The sequence below is a fragment of the Geospiza fortis genome, unplaced genomic scaffold (assembly GCF_000277835.1).
Source record: "Geospiza fortis unplaced genomic scaffold, GeoFor_1.0 scaffold344, whole genome shotgun sequence".
Lineage (NCBI taxonomy): Eukaryota > Metazoa > Chordata > Aves > Passeriformes > Thraupidae > Geospiza > Geospiza fortis.
This window is the reverse complement of record NW_005054584.1, coordinates 31159-42625: the sequence shown is the minus strand read 5'-3', so window position 1 is coordinate 42625 and position 11467 is coordinate 31159. Positions and strand designations below refer to the sequence as shown.

The 11467-nt window shown below is 55.4% G+C and overlaps 1 protein-coding gene across 1 annotated transcript in view; it reads left to right on the top strand.

Annotated features, from left to right (window-relative positions):
- SLC4A1 (solute carrier family 4 member 1 (Diego blood group)) overlaps positions 1 to 4032 on the top strand; it is a 9314-nt gene extending 5282 nt beyond the window's left edge. The window contains exons 8-17 of the mRNA XM_014310776.2: positions 3 to 96; positions 280 to 428; positions 861 to 1055; positions 1484 to 1651; positions 1775 to 1864; positions 1974 to 2143; positions 2253 to 2506; positions 2591 to 2754; positions 2926 to 3099; positions 3967 to 4032. Coding sequence (XP_014166251.1) covers positions 3 to 96; positions 280 to 428; positions 861 to 1055; positions 1484 to 1651; positions 1775 to 1864; positions 1974 to 2143; positions 2253 to 2506; positions 2591 to 2754; positions 2926 to 3099; positions 3967 to 4032 — 1524 coding nt within the window. The remainder of the gene's footprint in view (positions 1 to 2; positions 97 to 279; positions 429 to 860; positions 1056 to 1483; positions 1652 to 1774; positions 1865 to 1973; positions 2144 to 2252; positions 2507 to 2590; positions 2755 to 2925; positions 3100 to 3966) is intronic.
- Positions 4033 to 11467: the final 7435 nt, after the last annotated feature.

Sequence of the window (11467 nt, the reverse complement as noted above, 5' to 3'; positions counted from 1 at the left end):
ACATCAAGGACGCCCTGAACCCCCAGTGCCTGGCCGCAGTCATCTTCATCTACTTCGCTGCGCTGTCCCCCGCCATCACCTTCGGGGGCTTGCTGGGTAATGGGGGGACGGGCTGGGGACGCTCCTGGGCATGGGGATGTCCCCCCAGCTGGGCGTGGGGCTGGGGCTGTCTCTGCCCACAGGGATGCTCTTCCACCCCAATCGCGGTGCCCAGAGGTGTGGGGTGGGGGCACAGCGCTGTCCCCCCAGCCCGGCACCCACCGGCTCCGCTCCCATCAGGTGAGAAGACCAAGGGGATGATGGGGGTGTCGGAGCTGCTCATCTCCACCTGTGTGCAGTGCGTGCTCTTCAGCCTCCTCAGCGCCCAGCCCCTCCTCGTCGTCGGCTTCTCGGGACCCCTCCTGGTCTTTGAGGAAGCCTTTTACTCGGTGGGTGCCCCCCAGCTGCCACCAGCTGTCCCCACTGCGAGGCTGGGGTGTCCCCACCAGCCCTGGCACAGGAACAGGGACAGGGACAGGGCGCAGCTGCGTGGGGGATGGCACGGGGGGATGGCACATGGAGGTGATGCCACCTGTGTGATGACCCAGGGGGTGAGACCACACAGGTAGAGCCACCCAGGTGGTGGCCCTGGGGTGATGGGAGGTGCATGACACCAGGTGGGTGATGCCAAACAGCTGGCCCCGTGTGGGTGGCACCCCAGGGTCAGTGCCAGGCAGGTGCTGCTGGGTGGGTGACCCACGGGGGTCCTGCCACCCCGAGGTACCCTCACCCCCATGCCAGGAAGGTGACACAGAGCCTCCCTGGGTGCAGCACAGCTGGGTGCCCACGCGCTGACAGGGCTGTGCCCTCTGGCTCCCCAGTTCTGCAGCAGCAATGGCCTGGAGTACATCGTGGGCCGGGTCTGGATCGGTTTCTGGCTGATCCTGCTGGTGCTGGTGGTGGTGGCCTGCGAGGGCAGCTTCCTGGTGCGCTACCTGTCCCGCTACACCCAGGAGATCTTCTCCTTCCTCATCTCCCTCATCTTCATCTTCGAGACCTTCTCCAAGCTGGTCACGGTGAGGGGCGCGGGGGTCCCACCGTGGGGGTGGGGGGCTGCAGATTGTGGTTATCACCCAGGTTTCCATAGAAACAGTGGGATGCTGGTGAGCGATGGAGTCTCCCGGAGCTGCCTCCCCTTTTCCAGGTGTTTCCCAGCTCAGGAGGCCCCTTCCAGGGCTGGCTGTTCTGTGATTCTGTGATCCATGCTTCTCTCTGCAGAGGGATTTTGGGGCACACTTGTCCATCCCCACTGTAGCACCCAGCCCTTGCTCTGTCCCCACATCCAAAACCCTAAAAGCACCCCCTGCTCAATCTGTGCTGAGCTCTCAGCCTCTCCCAGCCCCTGGTTCCCACCTGGAAGGTGCCACAGGGCTCCCAGCATGGCAGGGGGGTGCAGGGCATCCCCATGCCCACTCTCCCTCACTCTCTTCTCTTCCCTCCCCAGATTTTCAAGCATCACCCACTGAGGAGGGAGTACAACGTGCAGCAGGAGGTCCAGCCCGGGGTGCCCGAGCCCAACACGGCGCTGCTGTCCCTGGTGCTCATGGCTGGCACCTTCTTCCTGGCCTTCTTCCTGCGCATGTTCAAGAACAGCTCCTTCCTGCCTGGCAAGGTGAGGCTCCCCCCGCGCCCAGGGGGTGCAAATCTGGGGGTTCAGTGGCTGTTCCTGCAGGGGAGGGGGTGGTGGGACCCCCGGGCTGGGGGGCCCTGCAGGTTTCTCACGCTGTCCCCACAGGTCCGGCGCCTGATCGGGGATTTTGGGGTGCCCATTTCCATCTTCATCATGGCACTGGCCGACTTCTTCATCGACGACACCTACACCCAGGTCTGGGAGGGCAGGCCTGGGGGGAAAGGGTGTCCCCACATGGGGACATGGGGGTGGGTGTTCGTGCCTGTGTCCCACCCCTCACTCCCCCATCTCTGCTCCCCTCCAGAAACTCAGCGTCCCCAAAGGGCTGCAGGTCACCAACTCGAGTGCCCGGGGCTGGTTCATCCACCCCATGGGGGACACTGCTAACCCCTTCCCCATCTGGATGATGTTTGCCTCCGTGATTCCTGCCCTTCTGGTCTTCATCCTCATCTTCCTCGAGACACAGATCACCACGTGAGGAGGGGGATATGGGCAGGGGAGGGCTGGGGAGTGCCTGGTGGGTTGGGGATAGAGGGGACCTCCCCTGGCACTGCGTCCCCAACTGCTCCCTGTGTCCCCACAGCCTCATCGTCAGCAAGCCCGAGAGGAAACTGGTGAAGGGCACCGGCTTCCACCTGGACCTGCTGCTGATCGTGGCCATGGGGGGGCTGGCAGCCCTTTTTGGGATGCCCTGGCTCAGTGCCACCACCGTGCGCACCATCACCCACGCCAACGCCCTCACCATCATGAGCAAGACCTCTGCTCCGGGCGAGAAATCCCAGATCCTGGAGGTCAAGGAGCAGCGCATCAGCGGCCTGTTGGTGGCCGTGCTCATTGGTGAGCTGGGCAGGGGTCCCCAGATGGGCAGCGAGGGTCGGGGGTCCCAAGGGACTCCCCCCAACCTCTCCTTCGCCACCGCAGGTGTCTCCATCCTGATGGAGCCCATCCTGAAGTACATCCCCCTGGCCGTGCTCTTCGGCATCTTCCTCTACATGGGGGTCACCTCCCTCTTTGGCATCCAGCTCTTCGACCGCATCCTGCTGAAGCCCCCCAAGTACCACCCTGATGAGCCCTACGTCACCCGGGTGAGTGACCCCTGTGGGGGCTGTGGGTTTGGGGTGTCCTGAGGCTCCCCAGAGAGCCTCCTCCTTCAGCACTGCTGGGTGGGACCCTGCACTGCTCCCCCAGCAGCCAACACCCCACAGAAGGTGTGGGATGCCGTCCCTGTCCTCAACTCTCGGCTCCTCGTCCCACAGGTGAAGACTTGGAGGATGCACCTCTTCACCTTCACCCAGATCATCTTCCTCGTGGTGCTGTGGGTGGTGAAGTCCACGCCGGCCTCGCTGGCTCTGCCCTTTGTCCTCATCCTCACCGTGCCCCTGCGGCGCTTCCTGCTGCCCAGGATCTTCCGGGACATCGAGCTCAAATGTGTACGCAGCCCTGGCACTACCAGCCCTGTGCCAGCCCCACCTCTCTCCCTGTTCCTGCTCCTGCCCTCATCTCCATTTCTGTGCCTGCCTCGTCCCTGTCCCTGTTCTCCTCCCCATCCCCATCCTCCCTCTGTCCCCATCCCCATCTCTGTCACCATCTGCATCCCTCATTCCCACCCGTGTCCCCATCCCTGCCCCATTCCTGTCCCCATCCCATTCCCCAGCCTCATCCCAGCCCCTCCCTCGGTCTCCATCCCCATCGGTGTCCCTGTCCTCCATCCTGTCCCCATCCCTGTCCCCATCCCATCCCAGCCCCTCCCTCATCCCCAGCCCCATCAGTGTCCCTGTGCCATTCCTGTCCCTGTCAGTGTCCCTGTCCTCCCTTCCAGCCCCTATTCCCACATCAGCCCCATCAGTGTCCCTGTCCTCAATCCTGTCCCCATCTCGTTCCTGTCCCCAGCCTCATCCCAGCCCCTCCCTCATCTCCAGTCCCATCAGTGTCCCTGTCCTCAACCCTGTCCCCATCCCATTCCCCAGCTTCATCCCAGCCCCTATTCCCATACCAGCCCCTCCCTCCATTTCCATCCCTGTCCCCATCAGTGTCCCTGTCCTTAATCCTGTCCCCGTCAGTGTCCCTGTCCCATTCCTGTCCCCATCAGTGTCCCTGTCCCCCCTCCTGTCCCCATCAGTGTCCCTGTCCTCAATCCTGTCCCCGTCAGTGTCCCTGTCCCATTCCTGTCCCCATCAGTGTCCCTGTCCTTCCTCCTGTCCCCATCAGTGTCCCTGTCCCATTCCTGTCCCCATCAGTGTCCCTGTCCTCAATCCTGTCCCCATGCCTGTCCCCCTCACGGCCTCTCCTCTCCATAGCTGGACGCAGACGACGCCGTGGTGACCTTCGATGAGGCAGAGGGGACAGATGTGTTAGGACATTGATGCACACTTGGGAGGAGGGAGAGAGAGAAATCTTCCATGTAAGAGAAACTCAGCTCTGGCTCCAGCTCAGTGCAGAACCATCATCTGTCCTCACAGTCAGTGCCTGTGAGCCACTTCTTAGGAGAGCAAACCATGATTCTTGTACAGCATCCTGATAGCTTCATGTTGGCTTGGGAGAAGCCTCAAGGGAAATGGCCTTGGATAAATCTTGCTTTGTAGTTATAGCAAGGGGGGGTTGGTCGGGCCCCATGTGCCACCCTCCACCCGTGGCAAGGTGGGATGTGTCACTGTCCTGTCCCCAAGGCCACCACCAGCATGGGAAGGAGCCAGGAGGGAGGAGGAGGAAGGCAGGGACAGAGATACAGCAGGATGGGGCCCTCCCACTGTCCCCCCCATCCCCAGGGAGCCCCCCCAGCCCAGCCCCTACCCCCAGATGAACTTTGAACCAGCTGGGACAGACCCATCACCCTGTGGAGCCTTTTTTCCCATTTTCTCCATCACCAGCTCCACAGGATGGTGGCAGCTGCTCCACATCACTCCCAGCACATCCCAGAGCCAGGGTGTAAATAGTCCAGCAAGGGGGTTTCTACATTTACAATGAAAACAATCATGCTTAAAACACACAGAAAAATACTTAAAATTAAGCTGATGCTTCTGCAGGTAGAATTCGCTTAGAGCCAAGCAAAAATTTAAAAAAAAAAAAAAAAAAGGTTGAAAAAGTACCTCAAAAAGAGAAAAAAAAAAAGAAAAAAAGAGAAAAAAAAAAGTAGCTGCAAGGAGTGATCTGTATATTTGATGCTACTGGGGGGGTTTGTAATTTATTTTTCAGGCTGGTTGTGCCCCCACCGCAGTGGGGCCAAGTGCGTGTGTGTATATACTAGAGAATGATAGCAAAACCTAGAATTTTCTAGAAAAGATGATTTTAAAGAATCCTGGTCAGGGCCTAAACTCTATGGACCAGTCTGGCAGCGTCATTTAACTGATAAGTTAGTATTAATTAGTTAATTAGTCATCTTTATTTTTATAGTGTTTCAGGTAAATCCATGTAGTTTTTCCTTGATTTTTCCCTTGCTTGCTCACCGTGTCGTGCCCCATTTCCCTTGGGATTGCTCCCAGTCCAGCCAAGCATCCCCCAGTCCTGCCTTGGGCAGCCCCAAGGGTTGGATGTGACCAAAGGTTGGATGTGACCAGGGTGCAGAGCACCAGATCAGGCTCCAAATTTGCTCCTTTTTGCATAAATCAGAGTAGGGGACCCCAAAATCAGTGTGGGGGGGGAGGGTGGGAAGGGGCAGGGCTGCGCTGCCTCACGTTTGGGTTGGTTTAGTTTTATTAATTACGTGTCTGAAATAAAAATGTTTTGATCTTTGGGGGTTTCTCCTTCCCTTCCCCACACCTCTGTATCAGGCTTTAATAAACAAATTAATAAAACCAGAGAGGAAATGGGGGTTTTCTTTCCAGCTGGGAATTGTCTGGGATGGTGCCTTAATTCCCCCCGGAAAGAGAGCAGCAGCAGCATCCTTTGGGGGTGTCCATTTCCCCTTGAACGCTCAGGATCCTTGCCATGGTGTCCTGGGATATCACCGAACCCCAGAATCCCAAGATCCTCACTGCATCCCAGCATTCTGAAGAATCATCCCTCATTGTTCTTTGTGGGGTGCTCCCCACAGGCATCCCAGGGAGCTCTCTGCACTGCCACAGCTGTCCCCATTCCAGGGGATTGGGAATATCCTGATCCCTGTTCCAGGGGGATTTGGAATATCCTGATCGTTGTTCCAGGGGCATTGGGAATATCCTGACCCCGTTCCAGGGGGATTTGGAATATCCTGATCCCCATCCCAGGGAGATTGGGAATATCCTGACCCCGTTCCAGGGGGATTGGGAATATCCTGATCCCCATTCCAGGGGCATTTGGAATACCCCGATCCCGTTCTAGGGCATTGGGAATATCCTGATCCTCATTCCAGGGGGATTGGGAATATCCTGATCCCTGTTCCAGGGGCATTGGGAATACCCCGATCCCCATTCCAGGGGCATTGGGAATATCCTGATCCCATTCCAGGGAGATTGGGAATATCCTGATCCCATTCTAGGGGATTGGGAATATCCTGATCCTCATTCCAGGGGGATTGGGAATATCCTGATCCCTGTTCCAGGGGCATTGGGAATATCCTGATCCCATTCCAGGGGCATTGGGAATATCCTGATCCCTGTTCCAGGCGGATTTGGAATATCCTGATCCCTGTTCCAGGCGGATTTGGAATATCCCGATCCGGTGCTGCTGGCACAGGGCACAGAGCAGCCCCTGCCCTTCCCCCAGCCCCTGGCACGGGGCTGACCCCGATTATCCATAATCCCATTAAGGAACGGGCAGCACCGGCGGGGCCGTGGGAAGGGCCGTGCCCGTTCGCCCCCAGCCTGTCCATGGGGCAGCAACTGGGAGCAGCATCCTCGATCCCAACCAGCACCCCAAAGCCTCTCTGAGGGGCTGGGATAAACCCCAGCGTGGCCACCAGGCTGTCCCAAGCCCAGCAGAGTCTCTGGCCGTGTTTTCCAGAGAGGGAAGGACATGCATGGCACTTCCAAACCCAAGGGCCAGCTCCTGTCCCTGTGTCCCTGTGTCCCTGTGCCAGCCTCACGTGGGCAGGCCACGCTGCTGCCATCCCCAGGGCTGCCATCCCTGCCTGCCAAGCCCAGGCACTGCCTGCATCTGCCTGCACCCCTGGTTCACGTTCCCCAGCCTGGGAAGATCTCGCTGTTCCCTGGGAGATGGCAGCGAGGTCACTGCCGCGGGATCCAGCCCGGGCTGGGGGTGGGAATTTAGGTCAAGCTCCTCTTTGAACTTGCCTCAGCCCTGGGAAATGGGGAGGGAATTAGGGAAAGGTCAGGAGAAACGAGGGGGAAATAAATGTTAATTAATTGGTTGCTAATGAGGGGGGGAGGAAGAATGGAGTTCCAGAGGGGAATCATCACTGGAAAGGGAGAACCCCAGTGCCTGCAGCATCGCAGGGTGCTCCACGCCATCCACGGGCAGGGGACATGGGACACCCTGGCATCTGCTGGCAGTGTCACTGAAAAAGCAGAAAAGCAAACAAAACCCTCCAAACCTGCGGCTTTATTCTCCAAAAATATGAACTGACACAAGCAACAGCAAATAAAAAATTTCTCGTGTTCAGAAGCAAGGCCTGGGAAGGGCAAGGAGAGAGTGGGGGTGGTATTTGGGGGGTCCCCATTCCCAGCCCACCGGAATCTGTGGCTGATTCCCAGGTCTCCAGTGTGTCTTGCTGGTAACAAAAGCCTCAAAACCACGTTGGGAGAATTGCAACTGAGCACATTGACAACTCCATCGAATTAAAAAAAAAAAACTGAAAAATTAGAAATGTCAATTTTCACATGTTGGGCCTGATTGGCTCAAAATATTTTATGGTTTTTTTTTTTTTAATTTTTTTAAATTTTTTTACTTTTATAATTTTTCCCTGTTGCAAAATAGCGACAATTCCTGAAATTCAGGGATCCACCCCAGGCCAGGCCCTTTCCCACACAGAATTAATACATATATTTTTATTTTTAAGCTCTCACAGGAGGGATTAAGCACCCGGCGCCAGCGCCGCCTGGCCGGGCTTGGCACAGCTCGGGCAGGACGTGGCGGAGGAGCCGGCTGTCCGCCTGTCCCTCCCTCTGCCTGATCCTTGCCTTCGGAAAAAGCCCAAATACGCCACTTGCACAGCCAGGCACTGCCCCCGCACCCTAAACCAGCCGGGTGTGTGTGTGTGTGTTACCCACATTTAGGGATTATTATATTTCTTATATTTCTTATATTTCTATATAAACAGGCCTGAGAACCCCCGGATTTCAGCCATCCCCACGCGGTCAGCCCGGGGGAGATGCGCGCAGCCCACCGAGCCGGGTGTTTGTGTGTTACCCACATTTAGGGATTATTATATTTCTTATATTTCTTATATTTCTATATAAACAGGCCTGAGAACCCCCGGATTTCAGCATCCCCCACGCGGTCAGCCCGGGGGAGATGCGCGCAGCCCACCGAGCCGGGTGTTTGTGTGTTACCCACATTTAGGGATTATTATATTTCTTATATTTCTTATATTTCTATATAAACAGGCCTGAGAACCCCCGGATTTCAGCCATCCCCACGCGGTCAGCCCGGGGGAGATGCGCGCAGCCCACCGAGCCGGGTGTTTGTGTGTTACCCACATTTAGGGATTATTATATTTCTTATATTTCTTATATTTCTATATAAACAGGCCTGAGAACCCCCGGATTTCAGCCATCCCCACGCGGTCAGCCCGGGGGAGATGCGCGCAGCCCACCGAGCCGGGTGTTTGTGTGTTACCCACATTTAGGGATTATTATATTTCTTATATTTCTTATATTTCTATATAAACAGGCCTGAGAACCCCCGGATTTCAGCCATCCCCACGCGGTCAGCCCGGGGGAGATGCGCGCAGCCCACCGAGCCGGGTGTTTGTGTGTTACCCACATTTAGGGATTATTATATTTCTTATATTTCTTATATTTCTATATAAACAGGCCTGAGAACCCCCGGATTTCAGCCATCCCCACGCGGTCAGCCCGGGGGAGATGCGCGCAGCCCACCGAGCCGGGTGTTTGTGTGTTACCCACATTTAGGGATTATTATATTTCTTATATTTCTTATATTTCTATATAAACAGGCCTGAGAACCCCCGGATTTCAGCCATCCCCACGCGGTCAGCCCGGGGGAGATGCGCGCAGCCCACCGAGCCGGGTGTTTGTGTGTTACCCACATTTAGGGATTATTATATTTCTTATATTTCTTATATTTCTATATAAACAGGCCTGAGAACCCCCGGATTTCAGCCATCCCCACGCGGTCAGCCCGGGGGAGATGCGCGCAGCCCACCGAGCCGGGTGTTTGTGTGTTACCCACATTTAGGGATTATTATATTTCTTATATTTCTTATATTTCTATATAAACAGGCCTGAGAACCCCCGGATTTCAGCCATCCCCACGCGGTCAGCCCGGGGGAGATGCGCGCAGCCCACCGAGCCGGGTGTTTGTGTGTTACCCACATTTAGGGATTATTATATTTCTTATATTTCTTATATTTCTATATAAACAGGCCTGAGAACCCCCGGATTTCAGCCATCCCCACGCGGTCAGCCCGGGGGAGATGCGCGCAGCCCACCGAGCCGGGTGTTTGTGTGTTACCCACATTTAGGGATTATTATATTTCTTATATTTCTTATATTTCTATATAAACAGGCCTGAGAACCCCCGGATTTCAGCCATCCCCACGCGGTCAGCCCGGGGGAGATGCGCGCAGCCCACCGAGCCGGGTGTTTGTGTGTTACCCACATTTAGGGATTATTATATTTCTTATATTTCTTATATTTCTATATAAACAGGCCTGAGAACCCCCGGATTTCAGCCATCCCCACGCGGTCAGCCCGGGGGAGATGCGCGCAGCCCACCGAGCCGGGTGTTTGTGTGTTACCCACATTTAGGGATTATTATATTTCTTATATTTCTTATATTTCTATATAAACAGGCCTGAGAACCCCCGGATTTCAGCCATCCCCACGCGGTCAGCCCGGGGGAGATGCGCGCAGCCCACCGAGCCGGGTGTTTGTGTGTTACCCACATTTAGGGATTATTATATTTCTTATATTTCTTATATTTCTATATAAACAGGCCTGAGAACCCCCGGATTTCAGCCATCCCCACGCGGTCAGCCCGGGGGAGATGCGCGCAGCCCACCGAGCCGGGTGTTTGTGTGTTACCCACATTTAGGGATTATTATATTTCTTATATTTCTTATATTTCTATATAAACAGGCCTGAGAACCCCCGGATTTCAGCCATCCCCACGCGGTCAGCCCGGGGGAGATGCGCGCAGCCCACCGAGCCGGGTGTTTGTGTGTTACCCACATTTAGGGATTATTATATTTCTTATATTTCTTATATTTCTATATAAACAGGCCTGAGAACCCCCGGATTTCAGCCATCCCCACGCGGTCAGCCCGGGGGAGATGCGCGCAGCCCACCGAGCCGGGTGTTTGTGTGTTACCCACATTTAGGGATTATTATATTTCTTATATTTCTTATATTTCTATATAAACAGGCCTGAGAACCCCCGGATTTCAGCCATCCCCACGCGGTCAGCCCGGGGGAGATGCGCGCAGCCCACCGAGCCGGGTGTTTGTGTGTTACCCACATTTAGGGATTATTATATTTCTTATATTTCTTATATTTCTATATAAACAGGCCTGAGAACCCCCGGATTTCAGCCATCCCCACGCGGTCAGCCCGGGGGAGATGCGCGCAGCCCACCGAGCCGGGTGTTTGTGTGTTACCCACATTTAGGGATTATTATATTTCTTATATTTCTTATATTTCTATATAAACAGGCCTGAGAACCCCCGGATTTCAGCCATCCCCACGCGGTCAGCCCGGGGGAGATGCGCGCAGCCCACCGAGCCGGGTGTTTGTGTGTTACCCACATTTAGGGATTATTATATTTCTTATATTTCTTATATTTCTATATAAACAGGCCTGAGAACCCCCGGATTTCAGCCATCCCCACGCGGTCAGCCCGGGGGAGATGCGCGCAGCCCACCGAGCCGGGTGTTTGTGTGTTACCCACATTTAGGGATTATTATATTTCTTATATTTCTTATATTTCTATATAAACAGGCCTGAGAACCCCCGGATTTCAGCCATCCCCACGCGGTCAGCCCGGGGGAGATGCGCGCAGCCCACCGAGCCGGGTGTTTGTGTGTTACCCACATTTAGGGATTATTATATTTCTTATATTTCTTATATTTCTATATAAACAGGCCTGAGAACCCCCGGATTTCAGCCATCCCCACGCGGTCAGCCCGGGGGAGATGCGCGCAGCCCACCGAGCCGGGTGTTTGTGTGTTACCCACATTTAGGGATTATTATATTTCTTATATTTCTTATATTTCTATATAAACAGGCCTGAGAACCCCCGGATTTCAGCCATCCCCACGCGGTCAGCCCGGGGGAGATGCGCGCAGCCCACCGAGCCGGGTGTTTGTGTGTTACCCACATTTAGGGATTATTATATTTCTTATATTTCTTATATTTCTATATAAACAGGCCTGAGAACCCCCGGATTTCAGCCATCCCCACGCGGTCAGCCCGGGGGAGATGCGCGCAGCCCACCGAGCCGGGTGTTTGTGTGTTACCCACATTTAGGGATTATTATATTTCTTATATTTCTTATATTTCTATATAAACAGGCCTGAGAACCCCCGGATTTCAGCCATCCCCACGCGGTCAGCCCGGGGGAGATGCGCGCAGCCCACCGAGATCCCTCGGCCGGCCCCGGGGGGGGTCCTAGGTCCGCCCCCCGCGGGGGTTGATCCAAGCCTGGAGCCGTTCTCCCCCATCCCTTCAGGGTTCATCCCGCCCC